At 43.3% G+C, this 27,259-nt stretch overlaps 1 protein-coding gene across 1 annotated transcript in view; it reads right to left on the bottom strand.

Annotated features, from left to right (window-relative positions):
• Nucleotides 1–16,303, bottom strand: part of WWC1 (WW and C2 domain containing 1) — a 138,023-nt gene extending 121,720 nt beyond the window's left edge. Inside the window, exon 1 of the mRNA XM_073355938.1 lies at nucleotides 15,290–16,303. Within this exon, the coding sequence (XP_073212039.1) occupies nucleotides 15,290–15,408 (119 nt within the window). The 5' untranslated portion in view covers nucleotides 15,409–16,303. The remainder of the gene's footprint in view (nucleotides 1–15,289) is intronic.
• Nucleotides 16,304–27,259: the final 10,956 nt, after the last annotated feature.

The following is a 27,259-nucleotide window of genomic DNA, read 5'->3' as shown; positions in this document are numbered from 1 at the left end:
CTGTTTTGGTTCCACTGTGATCCACAAAACTGCTGCTGAACCTTGTAGGCACCTACATCTCACTCAGGTGACCATGTTTCTGCATCGGCATGCAAACTACTGCCTCCCTCCAGGCATCCAGCTGCCAGTCTCCCACCTAATCCCCAGACTGATTGTAGGTATTTGAGGAGGTGTTCTCAGAGGCCGTCTACAAGATCAGGTACCATTCAAAATCTAGCCAGAGGAGGATGAGATGGTGGTGCCACCACCCACCTTAGAACTTTTAGCCCAGTGGTCAGAGGTCTTGCCTGGGATGAAGTTCCCCCTTCTCTGCCACCAGAGGAGAAGGATTTGAGCAGGGGTCTTCCACCTCACAGGAAACATGCTCTAGCCACTGAAAAATGGGATATTCTGATGTGGGCCTTCCTTAGTTGATGCTGTCTGCACTGTGGATAAATCATGAAAAAGTGATTGAAGCAGGGAGACTGGACCCTGGGTCTGACACCTCCCAGGTCAGTAACATAACCAGAAGACTACAGAGTCATACCCCCTCTTTCTTTCGGGCCCAATGACTATTTAAGTATTTATCCACAGTGGAACAGTCACTGGGAGAGAGAGAGAAAGACTAGGAACAGGTGCCTCAAGGTTCCATACAACGTTCTGTGTGGTTTGATATACTTATTAATTATCTCAAAAAAGGAGAATGAACTGAGGCAGCAAAAATTTTCAGGTGGGTAAGTTATTTAAGTTAGTCAGGATCAAACAAGCCAGGTGAATGGGCAACACCTTGGCAAAGTAAATTCAATGTCAATAAATACAAGGTAACACACACTGGAGGGAAAAACATAAGCTATTCTTATGTCTTACAAGGTTCTAAATTAACTAAATCAACTCAAGAAAGGGACCTGAGCATCATTATAGACATCTTGATGATAACTCCACTTAACATGCAGCTGTGATCAAAGTAACAAACAAGATGATAGGATGCATAAAGAATGAGCTAGTCAACAACACATAGGTTATAGTTACCTTTATATAAATCATTGCTATGGCCTCATCAGAAATACTGTGTGCAGTTCTGGTTACCACATCTCAAAAAGGAAACTGATGAACGGGAGTGCGATCAGACAAGGGCAACAAGCATGATCAGAAAAACTGTCATATGAAGAGACTGAGAAGACTAGGACTGCTCACCATACAAAAGAGATGAATCATAGAATCATAGAATCATAGAATATCAGGGTTGGAAGGGACCCCAGAAGGTCATCTAGTCCAACCCCCTGCTCAAAGCAGGACCAATTCCCAGTTAAATCATCCCAGCCAGGGCTTTGTCAAGCCTGACCTTAAAAACCTCTAAGGAAGGAGATTCTACCACCTCCCTAGGTAACACATTCCAGTGTTTCACCACCCTCTTAGTGAAAAAGTTTTTCCTAATATCCAATCTAAACCTCCCCCACTGCAACTTGAGACCATTACTCCTCGTTCTGTCATCTGCTACCATTGAGAACAGTCTAGAGCCATCCTCTTTGGAACCCCCTTTCAGGTAGTTGAAAGCAGCTATCAAATCCCCCCTCATTCTTCTCTTCTGCAGGCTAAACAATCCCAGCTCCCTCAGCCTCTCCTCATAACTCATGTGTTCCAGTCCCCTAATCATTTTTGTTGCCCTTCGCTGGACTCTCTCCAATTTATCCACATCCTTCTTGAAGTGTGGGGCCCAAAACTGGAGACAGTACTCCAGATGAGGAGTGACAAAAGTATGTAAAACAACAAATGGTCTAGAGAAGGTATATTGGGAGCTTTTATTTTCCTGGTCTCAAATGAACAGGAGGACATTCAGTGAAATTAAAGGTGGGAAATGCAAACACAACAAAAGAATTTTTTTTTTTACACAGTGTGTAATGAAATTGTGAAACTCACTGCCACAAGAAGCTATTGAAGTATCTGGTACTGGTAACTGTCAGAGATAGGGTAATGGACCAGATTGATCTTGGGTCTTATTCAGTATGATAATTCCTCTGAGTAGGACAATATCTGAGTAGTTCCATTGATTTCAGCCTACATGAATATGGCTACAAATAACTTCAAAAATGAATTCAAGGACTTTTCACTCAAAGTGAATTAGTGACAAATATTATTCCACCTTAAAGCTCTGCCCTACTTATACTGAATTCTCTATTCAGACAGATTCTGGTCTCTGCTACATGGGGCACATTCAGAGCAATGCAAGTTAATGGAGTTACACCTATGTAGCCAGCTTCTGAATGTGTCCCTTCCTATGCCGATGGGTCATGTGTGAAAAATTGGGTTAATAAAAGGCAGCAACAGACGCTAATGTTGTGAATACACTTAAGAAGGAAATAAACAGGTACTTGGATGAAAGAACTCTCCTGGGTCACAAACACTAGCCAAATAGATCCAGAAATTATAATACACAAGTGAAAGTCTGAGAGAGACAGCATCATATGATCAGATCAGAGTGAAAAAGGTGGCAACATTCTGAACAAAGATCAGGTCTGAACAGTGTAAAGCTTGACTAAAGACCTTTACAACATTCTAATCTTATAGCTGTTAAAGACTGAAATAGCATCTCTTTGATTAAGCATGAACCTTACCCTGAATACACTGAAGAGAAAACATTGTCAGCTCATCTTACAGGTTAGTGACATGAGATGCAGGTGTAAAGCACATACGTCCTGCCTCTGAAACTTGAACAAACTCAAGGTAATTTAAGCAAACTGAATTTGGACTGACTGCCCTAAAGAATGGGAAAAGTATAGACGTTTGACTCAACTTTAGTATTTCTAGGCATTTCTGCTTGAATGTAGGCAACAATTAGGAAAAGTCAAAAGTAAGAAGAGTATGCACAAGTATTTGAATGCTATCAGAATGTATGCAATAGGAAAGGCCACTTTAATATAAGATCATCCAAAAGGCAACACACAGAAGAGAAAAAAAGAACCTTGGGAAACTTTACCAAAGATGGACTGAGGAAAGTTAGTATGGCTGCAATACTGACTGTTCAAAAAAATAAACTTAATTAACACACAAATGCTTTCTCTCTGCGACAGCACAGTTACCGAAGACAGCTAAGCAGTTCAAGATAGTTTGCATGTTAACAGGTTTCAGAGTAACAGCCGTGTTAGTCTGTATTCGCAAAAAGAAAAGGAGTACTTGTGGCACCTTAGAGATACTCAAATAAATTGGTTAGTCTCTAAGGTGCCACACGTACTCCTTTTCTTTTTGCATGTTAACAGTTAACCTCCCAAACATTTAGACCATTAGTGGTTTTGGTGCCAGGTTTAGTACAGACACCACAACGAAAGAAATTAAGTAGATCTAGAGATAGTCCTTAAAAACTGTTCAAGTTGTACTGGGTGCAAGGACAAGAATAGCAAGAAAGCTATAAGAGGTAAGAGAGAAGATTAACCTGTTACAAACAGATAAGGCTAAGCAAATACTTAAAACAAAAACACGATGAAAAGGGCAATAAAACTGACAGGCTTTTAGCTAGAAAGTTAAAGAAAAAGGATAAATCAGCCATCTCACTGATTAGAAATAAAAAGAGAGATTTAGGAACTGGCATCAAACAGACCTCTGAAATGTCTGCTAACTTTTACCATACTTTGTACACTTCAGAACATCCAAATCCTGAATTTATAGATATCTGAGAAGCATGAAACATCATCAGCTCTCAGAAGATGACGTGACAGCTCTTGATGGGCAAATTGCTCCAAATAAAGCTGCAACTAGGAATTAAAATCCAACAAAGCTCCAGGTCCCGATGAGTTTACTGGGGAGCACAGAGCTCTGAAGCAAGTGATAGCCCCTATTTCAACGGAATTGTTTAATGGGATATTGCAGGGGAACGAGATTCCAGATTCATGAAAAGAGACAAAAATGTGGTCATTCCTAAAGAAGGAAAAGAGCTTAACAATTATGCATTATACCGATCTATTTCTCTAATTAACATGGATACTAAAATTTTTGTCAGGGTGCTTGCAAACATACTGACAGTCATCTTGCCCAGATATGTTCACCTTGACCATTCTGGTTTTTTTGCTGACAGTGCACCGAGACCTGCTGGCCCCCTCCCCTCAAGGACCACATAGAGACGTGCAGCAGCAGGGCTAAGATGGCTTCCTGCCCACTCTGCTTCCCTCCCTCCGTGCCACTTCATTCCCAGAAGTGGCTGGCGTGTCCCTGCAGCCCCTGGGGTGGGCGTGTCTCCACACACTGCCCATGCCCCAAGTGCCAACTCCACAGCTCACATTGGCTGAGACTTGCGTCCAATGGTAGGTGTGGGGGCAGCAGCTGCGGGCAGCGGCACACAGAGACCCCCTGGCTTTCCTCACCTAGGAGCCGCTGCCAGAGGGGTCTGTGTGCTGGAGCCACACCTCCCAAGGTAAGCACTGCCCCCCTGCCCCACTCCCACACCCCAACCCCCTGCCCTAGCCCAAAGCCAGCACCCAGCTCTCAAACTTCCTCCCAGAGCCTGCACGCTGCCCCTGCTCCTGCACCCCAACCCTCTGACCCAATCAAGGTACCTCACTTTATTTTCATTTACTTGACATTATAGGATGAGGATGAAGAAAAAAAGAATGAAAAATAGGGGGGAGATAAGAAAGAATGTTCATTTTCTTGGCTGGGTCCTTGGGGAGGGAGCAGGGGCAGCTGAAAAAGAAGCTGCACACAGGGCCCCACTAACTCTAAATCCGCCACTGGTCAAACATTTTAATGTGAAGTCTGGATACAAGACAGATCTTTCTAGAGTTTCAACCATATTTGAGTTGACTACTAGTAGCAAGCTTGAATTCTTCTTGAGGATATCAGATAAAGTAACTCTTCTAGCAAAGTCTTGAAGTTGGCTGATGCAAAAGTTTCCAGAAATATATTAGTGCTCTCATAGCAGTGGAGTTCTTTAAAATGAGATGTATCAAAAAGTTTCCAAAGTGTCACTCTGTGTTTTAACCAAAGAGATGACTAATGAGATGTAGTATAATACCTGACTGAAGATTTAATCAGGAAGTTTTTAGGCATCATCTCCTGGAGATAAATAGGCAAGGAAGAGAAATGTTCTCTTGGAGGGAGTATTTTATAGTAATGTCACTGATGACAAATTAAGGATCCGGGAAGAAGATATTTTTTCTCCAGACTACAACTAAGTAGTCTATACTGGTCTATACTTACAGTGCTGCAGTGGCATAGGCAGTGTGTGAAGATGCTATCTCCGTCTGTCAGCGTAGGTACTCCACATCCCTGGGAGGCAGTAGCTATGTCGATGGGAGAAGGCCTTCTGTGGACAAAGTGCTGTCTACACTGCAGGTTAGGTCGGCATAACTATGTCACTCAGGGGTGTGGATTTTCCACACTCCTGAGCAATGTAGATATACCGACATAAATTTGTAGCATAGATCAGGGCTAAGTTTCTAGACAGAGACAAATGCTTATGCCTTCCCTACAATTTACCATATGACTATGCTGCACATTGCTATTAATTTCTTAATGAAAGAGTTAAGAATAAGCAAGGACCTGTCTGGAAAAGAATCACGTTTCAGCAGCTTTCATCTGAGTTACACATATACTTCCCCATTGGGGACAGGAAAGATTTGTCCTTATACCCATCCTCTTTCAGTTTAGTGAAGCTCTCTCAGAATCGAAATATTTTTGATATTTCAGCTCACACTCTTGTTTAATACTAATATTTATATAATAAAGTGGATATACCTTGTCAATTGGCCATGCTGTGAGATCAATGAGGAGGCTAGGCAAGAAATGCAGCCTATTTAATATCAATCAAACACAGGAGAAAAAAACAAGGCTTTTCTCATACTGAAACAAAACTAGCGACAGAGGCTACTATAGTTAAGATGAAAGCCATAGCAGTATACTTCAGAGGGTAAATTGTGCGATATATGCTTAACAGAAATGCCCCTCCCTCAACCCATATATGACAGTGTTAACACTCAACTAAAAACAGAACCATACTGTACTACAGGTAGTCTTTGCAACCACATAAAATGACCACAAATTCCAATGTAGGGTTTGTCTTGTTAGTCTTAGATAAGCAAAAGAAAGTTTGATTTACATGACTGAAGAGGTTAAATTGATTTTAGCTCCCCATTCAAGCTCTGATTCACTGACTTGCTTCAATTAGAAGCACCTCCTAACCAATTACATTCAGTTCATCTTGTAAGATTCAATGTTTCTAGTTTAAACAAAGTCTTAAATGCCTCAATAATTCTGCTTTCCATCCTCCCCCTTCAAGCATGTGTGTACACATATACACATGTACAGTACAAACCCATTCAACCCTACTGCTCTGAAAAAAAAAAAATGCATTCAAGCACACTACTTGAAGAACACAACACAAAACTCATAGAGAAAAGGAAAGGGTCTTCAGTTCCCTTTATCACCCACACAGTCAGGGCTAGACTCAGAATCCTGCGAAATCTGTACTCTGGCTCTTAGCAGTATCTTAAACAGACTGCTCTTTATAATGAATTTAACAACTATCTTTGGAGAGTGTATATGTGAGAGGGAAACAGATTCACATAACTACAATCGGGTATTTGGCTGGCTACCAATAAAAAAGGGCAACAGCAGGCATTAGGTTATGAAAGCCTGCAGCTGCATAAACCACACTTCTTTCTTCCAGTATGCATGCTGAAAGTAGTCTGGATACAGAACAAAAGCAGAGAAGAAATGCCCCACATCTTTGAGATTTTTCCTTCTTACACTATTGGTTTTCATTTGCAAATCAGCACGGCACCATTATTTGTTGTTTGTGCTTCTCATTGCCCTTTTATTTTGAGGCATTTGGAGAGCTTTCACATTTTAGTTAGCTAAATTTAATTGCATTCCACTGAAGCAGATTAATGCACTGAGGTGCCAATAGCAGAGATGGACAGTGAATCATGGAGCTATACTTATGGCTGTGAAATTTTGTTTCAAAAGTAAAACCAAACAGAGGAGCTAAGACACACTGAAGTATCACACCAAACCTGAAAAATGTATTTATATGCAGGCTATTGCAATCTATAGATACATACTGGGTCTAACCCTTCCATAGCCAGCATTTTCAAAACTATAACTCCTAAATTCTAAGGATTTGTTTCCATCTTAATCCCTGTACAAGAAAATTCAACCTGTAGCGAATAAAACGTCTACATTTTCCCTAAATGGCATCTTTCTTCTATTAGTCATGTACTCCTCCTGGAAGCTCTATTCCTTTTCAGAAGAGTTAACTGTTCTGTAGGCTCATATAACCCAGGTTTGGAAATCCATTTGAATTTGGAGTAGAAAGCTATCCCAGCCAAACGTCAACTTCTGCAAAATCTACACTCTCAATTTATAAGGTTTTCTAGCCTTTAGGATTGCAGAGATTATACTCCACATTTGGAAGGCTAACTGATGTTTGTTGTATTCCAGAGTCTACAGAGAGTTCTAATGCCTCTGATGCTTATTGCAGCTTTGCTGCAGAAAAGTGAGAACCGGCCAGAATCTTACCAGTTTTCACTGTTTAGTGATCAGAGTTCAGTCGATTTCATTCTGAGGTAACCTTGGAAGACTGTGAGCCATACCATGGCATGAATGCATAGAACTATTTACTGTGGTGAGGACCTAAAATTGGAGAAGGCAGTGGGGAACATGCTCCTCCATTCCAGAGGGGAAGGGGGTTTCAGACTTGATCAGACTCCAGCTAGCCATAGGTTCCAAAGATGGAACCATTTCCCTAGCAGGATCCAGGGACAATACCTTTGTTGGAATCAAAGCCCTCTTCTCTATTCTATAAAGATGAGTGCGATTCTTGTCTCATATTTTGTACTGGTGTAATTCCTAATTTACAGCTAAGTTTAAGATCAGATACCAGCCTGAACTATCATGTTTCTGGGATTTTGCTCTTATCTTATGTAAAAATGAAGCAGTAATCATAAAAACAGCCTAAAACCTAGGGCCTAAATTACTATGCAGGTGTGTCTTCTGCATAAGAAAAATGACCATGAGAATTCTAGCTCCATTGTATCAAGATGTCTGCTGAGTGGTCTGCATCAGCACAAAGGAAGCTGTCACTCAGAAAATGTGATCGTTTCAGGAACATGCATTATTGAATAATGCTGGTCTCTGGAACACCAGTCTGTAGGAAGCCTAATCCTGAATTAGCCCTAAGGACAGAATTCATCATTCATAGTTTCATAAATAAGTAGCTACTTCAACTTCATGTTGCAGAAACACACTGTGACTAAGCCACTTGACTAGGTGAAGTAATTTAGCAGGTCACTAGAAATGCCTGACAGCTTTCTAGTGTAAAACTTATGTTATGTTAACTTATGTTAAAAGAGAAGATTTACCATCATGTGAACATCCACTGTTTGTATACATTAAGATATTTGCATTGCAAAATATTTGTATTGTACAACATTTGTATGCTACTAAAATGATGCCATACATGCAACATACAAGCAATTTATTATAGTTGTTTTTTCTTAATCTTTGTCCTATAAGCTCAAAACAGGAGTTTTCAAAAGTTCTTCCATTCCTTATATACCCAGGTGGGCAAACTACGGCCTGCGAGCCAGATCCGGCAATCCAGCTGTTTTAGTCCAACCCTCGAACTCCCGCTGGAGAGCGGAGTCTGGGGGGTTTGCCCCACTCCAGCTGGTTAGCAGGTCGGGGACCGCTCCATGCAGCTCCCAGAAGCAGCGGCATGGCCCCTCTCCGGCTCCTACGCATGGGGGCTGCCAGGGGGCTCCACTCTTCATGCTGCCCCTGCCCCAAGCGCTGCCCTTGCAGCTTCTATTGGCCGGGAACCACGGCCAATGGGAGCTGCAGAGGTCGTACCTGTAGACAGAGAAGCGTGCAGAGCCGCCTGGCCGCACCTCTGGGTCGGAGCTGGAGAAGGGATATGCAGCTACATCCAGGTGCCGCTTGAGGTAAGCATAGCCCAGAGCCTGCACCCCTGAGTCTCCCCCTGCACCCCAACCCCTTGCCCTGATACCCGTCCCCCACTCCAACCCCTTGGTCCCAGCCCAGACCACCATCCTGTACCCCAAACCCCTCATCCCCAGCCCCACCCCAGAGCCCGCACCCCCAGCCAGAGCCTGCACCCCTTCCCATACCCCAACCCCCTGCCCCAGCCCTGATCCCCCTCCCGCCCTCCGAAACACTCGGTCCCAGCCCGGAGCAGCCTCCTACACCCGAAACTCTTCATCCCCAGCCCCAGCCCAGAGCCCCTCCCTCACCCTGAACTCCCCATTTCCTGCCCCACCCCACAGCCCGCACCCCCAACCAGAGCCCTCACCCCCTCCCGCACCCCAACTCCAATTTTTTTTAGTATTCATGGCCCATCATACAATTTCTATTCCCAGATGTGGCCCTCAGGCCAAAAAGTTTGCCCACCCTTCTTATACATCCTTCTCTTTCTGCAATGCATTGAGGCCAATTGAGAAAGCAGACGTGGATCCTTCACACTTGTGTCTGTGCTGACCAAAGCTATGGACTCAAGGCAGAAAGGAACATTGTAACACAGGCCACAGCAAAACCGAGGCTCAAAGCAATAAGTTAGACCAGCGTTTCTCAAACTGTAGGTCGGGTCCCAAAGTGGGTCGCAAACCCTTTTTATGGGGTCGCCAGGGCTGGCGTTAGACTTGCTGGGGCCACGGGCCCAAGCCGCACCACTCAGAGCCAAAGCCCAAGTCCAAGCCTGAGCTCCACCGCCTGAGGCTGAACCCTAAGGGCTTCAGCCCTGCATGTTGGGGCTGAGGTTACAGGTATCCTATCTGGGGCTGAAGCCTTTGGGCTTTGGCTTTGGCCTCCCCACCTGGGGCGGTGGGGCGCAGGCTTCGGTCCCCACTCTTGGGGTCATGTAGTAATTTTTATTGTCAAAAGGGGGTTGCGGTGCAATGAAGTTTGAGAACTCCTGAGTTAGACCATCCTTCCTCCTCACTTTAAAGGCTACAGAAGCCTTCAGGGCTTTGAAATTCAGGTCAGCTTTTGAAGACAGGTCTCTTGCAGCACACCATACAATTTTTGGCTCATTCTATTCAGCATGAGAGCGAACTTCTGAATCCTTCTGGTGCTGTCATACATCATTTAGGTCTGTTTATACCTATAAGCAAGAAGATGCTCTGACACCATACTTCTAATGGACAGGAGAATGATAGACTGTTGAAAAAATTTGCCAAAGATTCTATTCTACAATTAAATTGGATAATTTCAGTTGATACAATCAACTCTAGTAGTTCAGCTGATTCTTAGATGATTATAGAACCCACTTTCTGCCAGTCACTTCTCCTAAGTATCTAAAGTTTCCCGGTGTTCCATTATGTCTGCACCCAGACACTCTCCTGCAATAATTCATTTAACAAGCTTCAGTTAACACAAAACATGTCTAACTACAAATCCAACATCAACTAATATAACAAAAACTATATAGACAAACTTAAGCACTGCCTCTATACAGTATCCCTAATCATATTTCTTTACACTAAATTAAACTGGAAAGAGAGATTTAGGGAAGCTTTAAAAGTTGAGTCTCTTATCTTTAGTTACCAATTGTGTCTCGCTGAATGAATTGACCAGATATTATATGGGCATTGTCAACTTGAAATCTGGCCAATTTGAAGGAAATGAGTTCAAAAAGGAGTTTTAAGTCATATCTGCCACCATATCCACTGCAATCTGTTGTTTTACAACAAATCACTTTTTTATATAATAGCTCTGCCTTTTTGCTGCACGAAAGACCCCCGCACACACACACACACCAAAAAAAAAAAAATAGTGACTATTTACAAACTATCAGAGGGGTAGCCGTGTTAGTCTGGATCAGTAGAAGCGGCAAAGAGTCTTGTGGCACCTTATAGACTCACAGACGTATTGGAGCATAAGCTTTAGTGGGTGAATACATGCATCCAATGAAGTGGGTATGCTCCAATAGGTTTGTTAATCTATTAGTCCTCACTAGTGCTAACAGATTTTTGGTTTGTTTTTAGTTTCATTAGAAGAATAAGGGTGCACACAAAAGACTACTCCTGGAATGCAGCTGCTCCCTGAAATCCTGTAAAGTTAGGAACTAGACAAATCATTCATTCTCATGGCTAACAAACATTTGGCTGTCAGATGAATAACAGCTAGAATCAAACAAATGTGTGGGCACTGACAGCCTGACAAATATAATAGAAAACTGATACAAAGAATCAATTGCTGGGGGAGGGGGAAATAATCAATTAAAAAAGTTAGCTAGAACCAGACCTGTAAATTATCAGATAACAAGACAGACTCTCTTAAGAGACTTACTCCATTTAACTATTTAAAATTATTACAGGAGCATTCTGTAACACCTTGTGCTTGTTACAATTGTTTTGGACTATGACCATCTAAAAAAACAATAAGAAAAGGAGTACTTGTGGCACCTTAGAGACTAACCAATTTATTTGAGCATAAGCTTTCGTGAGCTACAGCTCACTTCATTGGATGCATACTGTGGAAACTGCAGTAGACATTATATACACAGAGACCATGAAACAATACCTTCTCCCACCCCACACTCCTGCTGGTAATAGCTTATCTAAAGTGATCACTCTCCTTACAATGACAGGTTTCAGAGTAACAGCCGTGTTAGTCTGTATTCGCAAAAAGAAAAGGAGTACTTGTGGCACCTTAGAGACTAACCAATTTATTAGAGCATAAGCTTTCGTGAGCTACAGCTCACTTCCTCAGAAGTGTAGCTCACGAAAGCTTATGCTCTAATAAATTGGTTAGTCTCTAAGGTGCCACAAGTACTCCTTTTCTTTCTCCTTACAATGTGTATGATAATCAAGGTGGGCCATTTCCAGCACAAATCCAGGTTTTCTCACCTCCCCCCCCACAGTTTGTGTGTGTGTGTGGGGAGGGGAGGGGTGAGAAAACCTGGATTTGTGCTGGAAATGGCCCACCTTGATTTTCATACACATTGTAAGGAGAGTGGTCACTTTGGATGGGCTATTACCAGCAGGAGAGTGAGTTTGTGTGTGTATGGGGGTGGAGGGGGAGAAAACCTGGATTTGTGCTGGAAATGGCCCACCTTGATTTTCATACACATTGTAAGGAGAGTGGTCACTTTGGATGGGCTATTACCAGCAGGAGAGTGAGTTTGTGGGGGGGGGAGGGGGAGAAAACCTGGATTTGTGCTGGAAATGGCCCAACTTGATTATCATACACATTGTAAGGAGAGTGATCACTTTAGATAAGCTATTACCAGCAGGAGAGTGGGGTGGGAGAAGGTATTGTTTCATGGTCTCTGTGTATATAATGTCTTCTGCAGTTTCCACAGTATGCATCCGATGAAGTGAGCTGTAGCTCACGAAAGCTTATGCTCAAATAAACTGGTTAGTCTCTAAGGTGCCACAAGTACTCCTTTTCTTTTTGCGAATACAGACTAACACAGCTGTTACTCTGAAACCTAAAAAAACAATGAGTTTCATTAAGTCAGAGAATCCTGAAATTCATCAAAGAAGAAAGTGTGACATTTTATAGACGTAGATCACTATTGCATTTAGAAATTTTAACATAGTATTTGAGGCACAGTTCCCTTCTTCAGTTGCAGTAAACATATAAGTAATTAAAATTTGTTAACATTCTCTGTCTCCCCTCACCCTATATCTCCTCCTAAAGTATAATTGACAGTTTCAGTGACTTTTCCATAGTTTAGCAAGAAAACTGAATTGATCATATGCTGCTAATTTTAACTGTAAAATTTTAAAAAGAGGCTTACTTTTCAAACTTAAGTCTGTAATTGGTATGGTGCATGCATAGCAGGTGCTTTTAATACCTTGAGTGTAATTTATAATAATAAGCAACACAAGAATAGTGCACACATCAGAGCAAAGAGGGTCAAGAAGGAAGCTGAAGAGTAATACACCTCTACCCTGATATAACATGACCCGATACAACATGAATTCAGATATAAAGCAGTAAAGCAGCGCTCCAGGCAGGCAGGGCTGCGCACTCCGGTGGATCAAAGCAAGTTCGATATAACGTGGTTTCACCTATAACGCTGTAAGATTTTTTGGCTCCCAAGAACAGCCTTATATCGGGGTAGAGGTGTACAAGGAGACAAACGAATGAAAAGAAAAGCACTGTGGGAGATGAATGACTCCATGAATAATCTATGGGAATGTAGGTCATGATATTTGTTTTAAAGAGATGGGCCAAAACCTAGAATGTGTATAGCACTAGTATAATATAATATAGTAATATCACCACTGATCTTAGATCGTTAGTCCCTGCACTATAGTCACTATGTTTTTGTAGAGTACATCACAATTAGATACCAATCCCGACTGGATTCTTTGGATGTTACCACAATGCAAATAGCAAGAGTGATCTCAATATGTTTGATAACAACAATAGCTTGCATGTCAGATCTGCAAGAGCACTGAAGTAACAAAGGGGACAAGACACTTATCTGAAAAGTATGAAATTGGAAACAAAAGCCAGAACAAGGACCCTTCCCCCAAATATTTGTAACACCACTTAGAAATCCCAATCAAGGATCAGAACCCCATTGTGCTAGGCACTGTACATCATGTAACAAAGATAGTCCCTGCCACAGAAAATTTACAGTCTAGGTTTGAGGGATTGATGGAAGGCTGAGGAAAATGAAAAACAGTTCAGCTGACCACTTTCTCTACCAATGCCAGACAGAAATGATTTCTAGACATCATGACAGAGGCGGGTTGTAAATAGATTTTAAAAAAAGAGAGCAAGAATAAGGTGGTGGCTTTATGTATTTTAAATTAGTTCGAAGGGTAGACATATAAGAGTACTATTACTAGCACACCAAAACAGATCTTTGACAACTCTTCAAGCAATGAGTGCTTTTGGAGCTGGGCAAAAGGTTGACTATAGTATACAGGACAATTAGAAGGTCATGACATCAGCCAAGGGATGTCTCTCACTTTCATTAACACTCTAATGGTTACCAAGTAGCTGTTACACTGCCACTTAGCTCTTCACTGTTTAACACACTTAAACAAAAGGCTAAAGTCAACTCTGAGTGTCAGCAGTGCAAAAATAATAAAGGCAATCAGTCAGGTTGCACCTGTCTAACTAGGGAAGAATGTGGCCCAAAATTGCAGAATGTTAATAGTTTGACAAATTTAAAGCAACCAGGACATTCCAAGGTAAACTCCCCAAGTCACACTTTATATAGTCAGATATTATCATGGTGTATTTAAGGATCAAAACTTTAAAAAGTCACTTTTTATAATTAGAGGGCAAAAAGAACATTATAAGCAGGGCTCTTAGTAGCCAAAGTTACAGGAGTGGAAATCCCCTCTTCCATCAAAGACTATAATCATCTCAATGGAGTCAAACTGCAGGCTTGGGATGGGGTGGTCTTCCTTTAAGTTGAGGGGCAGCATGAAAACATTTGAAACAGTAAAGGTCCTCTTTCCGGGATACATATGACTGATACATATGTTGATATTATTCAATTAAACCTCAGCTGTGTGTATTAGCCTTTCCTCAGCAGAGGTGGCAACACACACACCTATGAATCTAAAGTCCCCATACCACACATTGAAGGAGGTACAGAGAATTTAGTCCTAACCATTTTAATTTGTATGAGAAAAGCATTTAGAAGTGCCAGTCAGGATCAATACATAAATATGGTTGATCAATGCATTTATTCATCAACCAAAACCAAATCACTTGTTTACTAAAAACCTTATCCAGGAGTAGCAGATTAGCACCAGAAAATATGGTCTGGTATATTCATTCCCCCTCCCCCCCCCAATGTGAAAGCTATTATGAGTCAAGCTGCAACCTAGCAGTGCTCTGACAAAAGATTGTGGGGATCAAGCAAAATTCAAGCTAGCTACATCACTTTCTCCAGGCTCTTTTTGCTGGTCCCCTAACACTGAGCTTTTGCCGGTATATCCTACGGTGGTGCGAGCTCCCTCCCCATAGAAAGAGAAGTGGTTTGGGGGGGTAAATCAAAGTAATCCAAGCCATATAAACGTGCACCCCGTGCTGGGTGCTCTACAAATCTTGGTAATAAAGCCTCTTTGGTCTGCGCCATTGGCAACTGAAGCAACACACGCTGAGCAAACACAGCTATCTCCTGGGCCAGCTGTCGGGGAAGTCCAGTGAGTCCCAGTTAGGTCTCAAGAAGGTCCCCCGTTAGCATCAGGCTCTTTGTTTGTGCTCCTGCACTGCCTCTTCCCTCCGGCCCAAGGGCAGGCTGTGGCTGGGTGAACAGACACCTCTCTCCCTGCACCTGCCTGGCTTCCCTGAAAGGCAGCGAGGGCGTCAAACCGGTCCGGCCTCATACCTGTCTCTCGGGTCGATCCAGCTGGTGGTTTTGTTGATGTGGTCGATATAATACACTTTCCCATCGAAGTCCCGGGCTTCTTCCCAGCCCTCTGGCAAAGGTAGCTCCTTCCTTGGCATCTTCTCCAGGCCGGGTTGAACTGCCCCATAAAGAGCTCAGCCCCTGGTCCTCGCAAGAGCAGAAGGAGCGGGTGGGGGGAAGAGAGCGGGTGGGGTGGGCGAGGATCCCCGTCCCTTGCCAGGCCCAGAGCTCCGCGGGCAGCACCGATCCGCCCAGCCGCTGCAAGGAGGAACCGGCGGGAGTCACATCCTCCGCTCGGGGGGCCAACGGGCGATGCAAGGCGGTGCCGGGCGGTCCCAGGTGCCCGGCGCTGGGGCAGGGCGGTGCTAGGTGCCCGGCGCTGGGGCAGGGGGCAGGGCGGTGCCAGGCGATCACCGGCACAGGCTCCCCAGCGCTGTCCAGCGCCCCGAGGCGGCGGCTCCCCTCAAGCCTCCATTTTCCGCTCGGCTCCTGCAGCCCGGCGAGTGCCCGGGGCCTGGGGGTGGCTCCTCTCCTCCCGCTCCCGGCCCAGCCTGGCACCTGCACCTCCGCCGGCGGAGCTGCTCCGTGAAGGGGCCCCGCGCCCTGCCGCTGCCCGCCCGGGTTCGATGCGGCCCGGCCCCGGGGAGCGCGGGGCTCGCCTCACGCTTCCAGGTGCTACTGTAATGCAGGTAAAAGCGCTGCCCCCGCGGAGCTGCCGCCGCTGCTACTGTAAACACGGTGCACCGGAGGCAGGCGCCTCCCCCTGCCCAGGGCACGGGGGTGGGCACAGCACAGCGCCTCCCTCTGCCCAGGCGGAGAGGCGCTGGGGGCTGGGCACAGAGCAGCACCGGCCGTGGGCGCTCAGCCCCCCTCCCCCGGGCACCGGCTGGGGACCCTCAGCCGCACCTTCCCTCTGCCCAGGAGCATGGTGGGGTGGGCCCCAAGGCATCTACTCCCCCAGGCAGCGATGGGCTGGGGCGTTTCAAACTAGCCTTGCCCCTCGGCAGATTGGGCTAGTGCTTAGAACCGGGAACTGCGCGGCAGGATTCCCGCCCTGCCTCCCTCCCCGTCTGTGTCACCTCGGCCTTGGCTCTCTATGCCTGAGCTTTCCCACTTGTAAAATACTGACGCCCTCCCCGTGTGCTCAGGTTAACGTGGTTGTGAGCTGGAGCATAGCCCTTACCCCAGTGAGTTTACAATCGAAATCCTTCCATTCCAATCCAGAAAGTCACAGCTGATCACAAGAGGAATACATCACCTGGGGCTGGCATTTTTAGTAGTGGTTTCCTCCCACCCCCCACACACTCCACTCCCTTTTTTCAGAAATAAAGCGTTGGGTGGTAGATTAAAGCTGGTAGATTTAGTCAGTGTGTTCAGAGGAGAGCTTAAAGGAGAAACTAGGGCCCAGATCCATAAAAGCATTTAGTCGGGTAAGGCCCAGTTTTGGCTCCACAAAACCTGCACTGAACCCCTTAGGTACCAAAACTCACCTGGCACCTACAGTTTTAAAAGTAAAAGTTCCCTAGGCACCTGTGTTGCAGACTCTGGACATGCACACTGCTCTCTCTCTCTCTCTCTCTCTCTCTCTAGGCATCCAGATGCCTATCTCCTGCCTACATCCCAGAGCCATTCATAAACAAGGAAAGGTAGGGTTCAGCCACTTCAATTGCGTGCAGGGCCTGATCCAGTTCACAAGCTCAGAGGCCACTTACTGGATTGGGTCCATTCAAAATCAAGGGCGGGAGAGAGGAAGAGACGAACATGTCGGTACCCACCTTTAACTTTTAGCCCAGTGGTTACAGCACTTGCCAGGGAGGTGGAAGACAGGTTCAATTCCCCCTCTCTGCCAGAGGGGAGAAGGATTCAAAACTGGGGTCTCACATCCTAGGCAATTGCTCTAAGCACGGGGCTAAAGGGGTGGCACCACCATCTCTCCTCCCATTTTGTGTGGATCGAGGCAGAGGCTCACTCATTTGCTCAAGCAGCAGAGTAGGCACCTAAACCACCTGATTCTGGGCAGGAGGTTCCTGGTTGTGGGTTGATAAGCAGAGATAAGTCTCGGCTGCAGGGGGTGGTGCTGTCTAGATCTATGACAGGGGTGGGGCTAAGTACAACACCTCACCGCCCCCCCCCCCTCGGCCCCCGTTAGCATCTCCCACTGGCTAGCTTAGGCAGTTCCCCACCTAACATACTGGCTTTTATGGATCACATTCCTATTTGCCTTTCTCTCCTCATGCATTTTATAGGTGCCTAGCTCATATTGTAGTTCTGTTCCTGTGATTTTTTTTCTTAGTGCCTAAAGTTTAGGAGCTGTGATGTTCACCATTGCAATGCCTATGTCCCTTTGTGGATCCCACCCGCCCCCCCACACACACACCTAGTGCACTAAGAGAGAAAAATAATGCTAGGCACAATGAGCAGTATATGGAAGACAGCACAAAGCTGAACACACACTGTAGTGGCCTAGGTTTCTTGGGATGCTCAAAGCATCCTGATGTGTCTGCTAGAGATTACGTATACTTTTTGGCTAGTAGCCATTTTAAGGTAAAATACCATTTATTAATCCTTTCAGTTTTATACCAATTGAGTATATCAAAACACTTCATTTATTAAACTCACACCATCACCCATGCAAGGTAGAACCGAGGATGAGAGCACTTAGGCTGTTTTCTCTATGGTCATTAAAATCAGTGTCAGGAATGAAACCCATTCTCCCATTTGTGTTTCACCACTAGAGAGGTTTCCTTTGATTTATACATCCCTTTTCATCCCAGCGTGTTCTGTGAACTATACACCCACTTCTGTTAGAGAAGGCTGCCACCTTCATATTACTAGGAGACACGTTTAGGCAAGACTATCGGGACAAATCTCTGCTCTGATGAAAAGCCCCATGGTATATTTCATGCTAACAGAATCTCAATGACTGACATGTATACACACAGGAACCCACGAAAGCTTATGCTCTAATAAATTTGTTAGTCTCTAAGGTGCCACAAGTATTCCTGTTCTTTTTACTGAAGAGTTTGCCCTTGGACAGATAAAGAGCAAATCTGAGTGGTCTGAAAGAGCCTAGGTATTTTATACCTGATATATCAGTCAGCCACAGAATGCAAGACTCTAATTGTCTCATATGTACTATATACAGGCCCAGTTCATTCTCTTCTTCTGATTATGCCTTCAGGAAAAGACATTTTGGGGAGGAAATTTCAATGATAATCTCCCCATGTAGAAAGTTTCTCTCCCCCCGACCCCCTTCCCCATAGAAAATATGGTCTAGGGCCTAACTCCAAACCTAGCAGACCCCAAGGGGGTCTGCAGGAGCTCAGAATGGTACATGAAGCAAGCTGTACCTCTCACCTACTACAGCTATTGAGCATATTAGCCAAATATCCACTAACACTTCATTGGCATTCACAAAGCCTTCAACAGAGTCCCTCACAAGGGTGGATAGGTGGTGTTCTGTCATGAATGAGAAACTGGTTAACAGAAAACAACAACAAATGGGAAATTTTCAATATGGCAGATGTTAATTGTGAGGTTCCCCAGCTTGTGTGAGGACTAGTATTAGTGACCTGAAAAAGGCAGTGAGGTGGCAAAATTTGTCAAGGACACAGAAGAATAGGTTAGTCTAGAATAGGGCTGTCAAGCAATTAAAAAAATTAATCGACGTTAAACAATAATAATACCATTTATTTAAATATTTATGGATGTTTTCTACATTTTCAAATATATTGATTTCAATTACAACACAGAAGACATGCATAGTGCTCACTTTATATTTATTTTTATTACAACTATTCTCACTGTAAAAATCAAAATAGTATTTTTGTATTCACCTAATACAAGTACTGTAGTGCAATCTCTTTATGATGAAAGTTGAACTTACAAATGTAGAATTATGTACAAAAAATAACTGCATTCAAAAATAAAACAATGTAAAACTTTAGAGCCTACAAGTCCACTCAGTCCTACTTCAGCCAATCGCTCAGACAAACAAGTTTGTTCGCAATTTGCAGAAGATAATACGGCCAGCTTCTTGTTTACAATGTCACCTAAAAGTGAGAACAGGCGTTCGCATGGCACGTGTCATGCACTGGATCACAGAAACCCGCTTGGGGCTTCCAACTGATGTGCCAAGACTACTTCTGCCCATGCTTTCCCTGCCAGCTTGGAACTCCAGCACCCTGTCTAGTCTAGTCCAGTACAGTAATAAAAGTGAATACAGATAAAAATCTCACCCTCAGAGATGTTTCAGTAAGTTTCTTTCACAGACTGGACACCTTCCTAGTCTGGGCATAATCCTTTCCCCGGTACAGCCCTTGTTCCAGCTCAGGTGGTAGCTAAGGTATTTCTCATGATGGCCGCCTCCTTTGTTCTGTTCCACCCACTTATATATCTTTTGCATAAGGCGGGAATCCTTTGTCCCTCTGGGTTCCCACCCCTCTTCTGAATGGAAAAGCACCAGGTTAAAGATGGATTCCAGTTCAGGTGACATCCATCACATGTCACTGTAAGAATTCATTACCCACTTTCCAGCCCACAGGTATACAGGAAGACTTACAAGTAAAACAGAGCCATCTACAGGATAATTGTCCTGGTTAATGGGAGCCATTAAGATTCCAAACCACCATTAATGGCCCACACTTTGCATAACTACAATAGGACCTCAGAGTTATATTTCATATTTCTAATTTCAGATACAAGAGTGATACATTTATACAAATAGGATGACTACACTCCGTAGAAAGAAAAGGAGTACTTGTGGCACCTTAGAGACTAACCAATTTATTTGAGCATAAGCTTTCGTGAGCTACAGCTCACTTCATTGGATGCAGTGAGCTGTAGCTCACGAAAGCTTATACTCAAATAAATTGGTTAGTCTCTAAGGTGCCACAAGTACTCCTTTTCTTTTTGCGAATACAGACTAACACGGCTGCTACTCTGATACACTCAGTAGATTATAAGCTTTGTAATGATACCTTACAAGAGACCTTTTACATGAAGCATATTCCAGTTACATTATATTAACTCATTAGCATATTTTAATAAAATCATATAGATTTTAACGTCACATAACGTCACAGCACAGTTGTAGCCGGCCTCACAAGGTATTTACGTGACAGATGCACTAAAGATTCATATGTCCCTTCATGATTCAACCACCCTGATGACAGATTCTGCTTGATAACGATCCAAAGCAGAGCAGACCGATGCATGTTCATTTTCATCATCCGAGTCAGATGCCACCCGCAGAAGGTTGATTTTCTTTTTTCGATGGTTCGGGTCCTGTAGTTTCCGCATCTGAGCATTGCTCTTTTAAGATTTCTGAAAGCATGTGCCCACCTCATCCCTCTCAGATTTTGGACGGCAGATTCTTAAACCATGGGTCAAGTGCTGTAGCTATTTTTAGAAATCTCACATTGGTACCTTTTTTTGTGTTTTGTCAAACCTGCAGTGAAAGTGTTCTTAAAACGAGCATGTGCTGGGTCATCATCTGAGATTGCTAGAACATGAAATATTTATGGCAGAATGCAGGTAAAACAGAGCAGCAGACATACAATTCTCCCCCAAGGAGTTCAGTCACAAATTTAATTAACGCATTATTTTTTAACAAGCATCATCAGCATGGAAGCATGTCCTCTGGAATGGTGGCTGAAGCATGACGGGGCATTTGGATGTTTAGTATATCTGGCAGAAAAGTGCCATACAGATGCCTGTTCTCATTTTCAGATGGCATTGTAAATAAGAAGCAGGCAGCAGTATCGCCTGTAAATGTAAACAAACTTGTTTGTCTTAGTGATTGGCTGCAAAAAAAGTAGGACTGAGTGAACTAGTAGTCTCTAAAGTTTTGCTTTGTTTTGTTTTAGAGTGAAGTTATGTAACAAAACAAAAAAAATCTACATTTGTAAGTTACACTTTCATGATAAAGAGATTGCACTACAGTACTTGCATGAGGTGAACTGAAAAATACCATTTCTTTTATCATTTTTACAGTGCAAATATTTGTAATCAGAAATAATAATACAAAGTGAGCACTGTACACTTTATATTCTGTGTTGTAATAGAAATCAATATAGTTGAAAATGTAGAAAAACATCCAAAATATTTAATAAATTTTAATTGGCATTCTATGTTTAACACTGCGATTAATTTTTTAATCACAATTAATTTTTTGAATTAATCGTGTGAGTTAACTGCGATTAATCATCAACCCTAGTCTAGAATAAAGACAGGTATTGCAGAGTGACCTAACAAAGCTAATTGAATGGACATCACAATGGCAAGTCATATCCATGATTAATAGTTTCATGGTAAGGAAAAGCTTGAACTACTTTCACACTTTGCTGGGTTCCAAAGTAACAACCACGCATGGAGAAGCTAGTGGTCAAGAAGCAAACAACCATCTGGAGTCTTAAGGTATGAGAGGAAAAAAAATAGTGCATTTACTTCAGAACAGGTCATCTTACCTCAAAAAGGATGACAGTATAAGTAGAGACAAATTCAGGGACAGGCATTAGGAGTGTTACAGATGCAGGAAAGTTTCTGTACAAACTAACAAAATATCAGAACTGCTTGGTTTTGAAGGAAAACTGAGGGGATATGATAAGATCTACAAGGGATATCAACAGGTTCTGTGCCTGGTTTTATCAGCCTTCTCATGAATATGAAACACCCCTGCAGAAAAAGAGAAGCCTTTTCGGAAGAGAATAATTTATTTTAAAAGGACTAAACCATATAGTAAACTCCTTTCATAAAATCTTCAGCTCATGAAACTACCTCTTGAAAAAGTAATGCTCAGAGCAGAAATTAAACCACAAACAAATTACATACATCTTGAATGCCTACTGGTCACAAAGTGTGGTGATAGCACACATATACATGTCTTTGTCTTCTCCTTCCTTTTCCTCTGTAGAGCAGCAACCACCTTTTACCAGGCTTGCCTGTTTATATAGGCTCCCCTTGATTGGCTGCAGCTGTCTTGAGCTGCTGAGGGGAAACATCCTCTGGGTCCTACCTATCCCCCCACCTCCTCTTTCTTTGGTGAGGCAAAACTGGGGCATGGGGAAACATTAACCAGGAGAGACCCCTTTGGGCTCTTGAAAGGTTCATATTACCCATAACAGACGGTAAATAAGGCACTCATTTCTTTCTCTGATAACAGAAAAACAAGGGGACATTCAATGAAATTGAAAGACAACAAATTTTAAAACTGATGAAAGGAAATACTTTTTTTTTAAAAAAAAAATATACACAGTTTGAGTAACCTGCAGAACTCATTGACACTGGATATCACTGAGGCCAAGGGTTTAGTAGATTTTTTTTAAAAGGTATCCTGTTTGTAGATAATGAGAGCATCACCATTAGAAAGGAATTAAAAATTAATTTTAAAGGGAATAGAAAGACATAGCTCCAGGGCATAAACCAGCCACTGACTAAAGTCAGTTAGGATGAAGCTTCCATTACAATCCATAATTGGATATTCCATAATTGTTCACTGTGGAGTTTCTTGCAGCTTCCTGTGAAGCATCTACGACGGGCCACTGCCAGAAACAGGATATTAGATTGGATGGTCCTCTGACTTGATCCAGAATAGGAATGCTTGTGTCCCTACGCTAAAACTACTGTTGACTTGACTGGGAACAGGTCAGTCCATTAGCGAATAATCAAACCAGTTTACAGAAGTGTAGTCCACTAGACAGGAACTTGGAGTGAGAGTCAGGAGACATGGGCTTTGTTCTGCATTCTGCCACTGATTTGTTATGGGCAAATGCCTCAGTTAATCATTTTTATATTGGGTATAATGGTACTTCTCTCTCTTTCTAAAGCACTTTGAGGTCTACAGATAAAACGTGCTATAAGAGAGCTAGGTAATATTATAGCGGAAAAAGATCAGCAGCAATTAAAATTTTAAAATTACATAGAAGGATGAGGAAAAAAGAGAAAGAACAAGGAGAACAGTGAGCTCAGAATACGTGTATTCAGACAGTATAGTCTTCTCTTGTAAAATGCACACTATGTTTAAGTTGTATTTATGCCTTCGATGTATTGTTTTAATGAGGATTTTTTTTTTAATATCTAGGAAAATATTTCCAGGCATGTTCAACTTCAAGTGAAAGCCGTTTATTATTCCACTGTTTTCTTTCGCTCCTTTTTTTTTTTTAAACTCCTAATACTATCTGCTCATTATAACATATGCATGTACATAAGCAGGAATTTATTGCATGGTAACTCATCCCCTTTTACTACTCTTACTCACAACAAAGGAATTCAGTGTTATCAAAATCTGTTTGAATTATGAAGTAATAAACAAACAGGTGACTATTGCCACACAAGCAAACAAAAGGAAGAGATGATTCATAGGTAAGTTCTTTACATATGTAAAAGGAAGTGTTGTATGTAGAACAGAGCAGAGAACAAGGCATTCAGAACTCTTAAGTTCTGTTCCTGGCTCCCTGTCTCAGTGCTATCCACTGCCATTCCATCTATTATTATTGTATTTTCAGAGCACCAAGGAACCCAATTGTGCTAGGCTTGTAGCTTTGTATAGTCCATTTTGACAGACTATTGGATAGCAGCAGTCATTTTAATGCTATGATCTCTCTAAATATAATAAACAGTGAGTTGCTGCCCAAAGCCTGGTGTATGTTTTCTATTTATTTAAGAATCTACTTATGTTCCAACCTAAACACTTAATCAAGTCGCTGCAGTTGTGCTTACACTGGGATGTAATTAACATGGTGGTGAAAACACCAGAAGCCACCTGTCCTGGAGGGTGCATACCCCACATTGCAGTGGGGAGACAAGAGGCAGGCAGGCAGGCAAGGCCAGGGTCGGGAAGGGCCATAGAACCTGTGTTACATGCCAAGTATGGCATGGAATCTTTCACTTGATCCCAGGAAGGCAGCTATTTAAACAGGAACCAGCCCTCGAGAAGTGGCTTTTCAGAGGGAAAAGAAAATGGGCTTTGATTACTGCTAGTCTGGCGTGGAGCCTGCTGGAGCTAGGAGAACCTTAGGAGTGGGTTGGGGTTTTTTTGGATCCTTAAGACTCCTTTAAGTGGGGACATTGACCAGACTAGGTATTCTGAAATAGCTCCCCAAGCGGATGATATTCTGGAATAAAATGATTTCATTCCAGAATTACTCTGATTGGGAAGTGCACTAATTATTCTGGCATAAAGTTACTTTTGTTCTGGAATAGAGTGCCCACATGGAGCAACAAGTGACTGAACACTTTCCAAAAAGGCCTGCTGATACCACTGCTTAATTCTTTATTTGTTTTCTTTGTTGTAAAGAGTGAAAGGAGCTTGACAGGGTTTGCTGTAGAGACCTAGGAGCCTTGGACTTTTGCCCTCAGAAGTAGGCCAAAGCCTGGGACTTAATTTTTGGGCTTTCCATTCCCACCGCCAGATAACCTGACACAATATCCCATGGATGCCACTGGTATTAAAAGGGAATTTCAGTTTTGCCAGTCTCAAATAATGAGTTGGTAGGGCTGCCCCAAAACTGCAATGTTTTTAAAAAAAACTTTGTTCTCTGTACCTGTTTTCTCAGTCCGGAGCCTTTCAGTTGCATGTTTTCATCTTTTTAAACCTCAGCAACCATGAGAACTAGAAATTCTTAATAAAAGTTGAGGTTCTGCAACTTTTGCAAAATTCTCTACTGCTGAGGAAACTCTAGCGTCTGACTGTATTGCTTATCTTTAAAATGGGGATTTTAATCAGGACGGTGGGAGTTGTGAGAAGTAATTACAAAATGCTTTGAGATCCCACTGTGGAAAGCTAATATACAGTGTTAAATGTTTCAAAGCAATTGGTAAAACACAGTTAGGGGGTGCAAGGAATGCAAAAGTAAACACTAAACAGATGCTTGACTTATTGTGCCTGTTCATCACAGACAAATCAATGAAGGATTTTGAAAATGAAGGGAAATTAATTCAACCTGCTTCCGTAGTAGATTCATGGTGTTTATTTTTGGATAGATTTAAAATTGTGCATTTAAAATAAGCAGTGGGCATGCTGTTTTTCATGAGAAGAATTAGTAATATATAGGGTTGCCAACTTTCTACTTGCACAAAACTAAACACCCTTGCCCCACATCGTGCCCTGCCTCTCCTCCAAGGCCTTGACCCTGACCCTTCACTGAGGCCCCACCCCCTTTTCTCTCCATTCCTCCTCCCCCCATCACTCGCTTTCCCACCCTCGCTCATTTTCACCAGGCTGGCTCAGGGGGTTGGGGCGTGTGGGGGGTATGGGCTCTGGGCTGAGGGTGCAGGTTCCAGGGTGAGGCCAGAAATGAGGGGTTCAGGGTGTGGGTGGGGGCTCTGGGCTGAGGCAGGGGGTTGGGATGCGGGAAGCTGAAGGCTCTGGCTGGGGGTTTGGGCTCTGGGGTGGGGCTGGGCTCAGGGATTTGGGGTGTAGGAGGGTGTTCCAGGCTGGGATTGATGGGTTTGGAGGGCAGGAGGGGGATCAGGGCTGGGGCAGGAGTGTGGGAGGGGGTGATGGGTGCAGGCTTCAGACAGCGCTTACCTCAGGCAGCTCCCAGAAGCAGCAGTAGCAGCAGCATGTTCCCCCTTCGTCTCCTCTGTAGAGGCACAGACAGGTGGCTCTGTGTACTGCCCTGTCTGCAGCACCTCCCCCGCAGCTCCCATTGTCTGTGGTTCCTGGCCAATGGGAGCTGTGGGGGCAGCGCCTGTGGACAGGGCAGCACTCAGAGCCACCTGGCTGCGCTTCCGTGTAGCAGCCGGAGGGGAGAAATGCCGCTGCTTCTGGGAGCTACGCGGAGCCAAGGCAGGCAGAGAGCCTGCCTTAGCCCCTCCTGTGCCACCAACCAGACTTTTAGCCACCAGGGTCCCTTTCGACCGGACGTTCCAGTTGAAAACCGGACACCTGGAAACCCTAGTAATATAGGCCCTAATTCTGCAAATCAAACTGAAGTCAGGAATATTGCCAGCCCTAAGCATTCAAAAATCAGGACAACTCCAAAAATCATAAGATTTTTTTAAAATAATCTGCAGCTGCTCTGTTATTTACTTTTCAGTTTTTGAGGCTGTAGTGTACACTTTGGCCACCTCCTCAAGTTTTTCACTACAACCATACAAGCTAAAAACATTTATTTTTTAAATGAAAGATGAGATTCTCATGTAATCACATGAATCTGGGAGCTGGGGATTTAAGAAACAGCAGATATCTCAAGACTTGTGATAGGATCATGTTAGCAACACTTAATCGGTAGGACTTGGTGTAGGGGGGCTACCAAACATATTCCTTCCCAGATTGGGGCCTTAGGCCCAGGTCTTTAGGTGCCTAAATCCCACATAAATCAATGGTATTTAGGATCCTAAATATATTTGAGTATCATGGCCTTGGTCTACATAGTCTGAATCTACCTCAGACACGCTAGTGTTACAGCAAACATGAATTTTATGCAACAGATATCATTTAGAGCAGTGGAAAAATTGAATGACTAGATGTATGCAGTGTAACTGCAACCAGTTACTGAAGAAATCTAAACATAGTATGCAAAGAAACCAATGACTCCTTAAGAAGTTTCACATAATTTATGCAGCCATTTATTTCAACTTTTTCAGCATAAGGCTGTGGAGAGACTGAGAGGGTAAATAAGGAATCAAACATGTTAAATACTAAATAATAAATAAGATTTCCTGTTAGTTGCAAACTTCAAGGAATCAACAAGTCAGGTTTGGAATAAGATATGTTATTTTTCTCCTAACCTGCTGCCTCTTTCTCAGTGATTCCAATTCCACGTTAGCAGAGATTTTTTTCCCCCCTCTTGGTTTTTTTTTTGCAAACTCCATTGTACAATAGCCTTCATACAATAAAGAAATATGCATTGCGGGTAAATTCATTGGCTTTGACATGGATCAATATTTTCAAATGGAAAATATTTTGATGCCCCATTCAGTGGGCATTTTGCCTAATGAAGAATC

This window comes from Lepidochelys kempii, chromosome 8, assembly GCF_965140265.1.
Source record: "Lepidochelys kempii isolate rLepKem1 chromosome 8, rLepKem1.hap2, whole genome shotgun sequence".
In the NCBI taxonomy this organism is placed as follows: Eukaryota; Metazoa; Chordata; order Testudines; family Cheloniidae; genus Lepidochelys; species Lepidochelys kempii.
The sequence above is the reverse complement of the archived record's forward strand: the minus strand, read 5'-3'. Positions and strand labels throughout refer to the sequence as shown.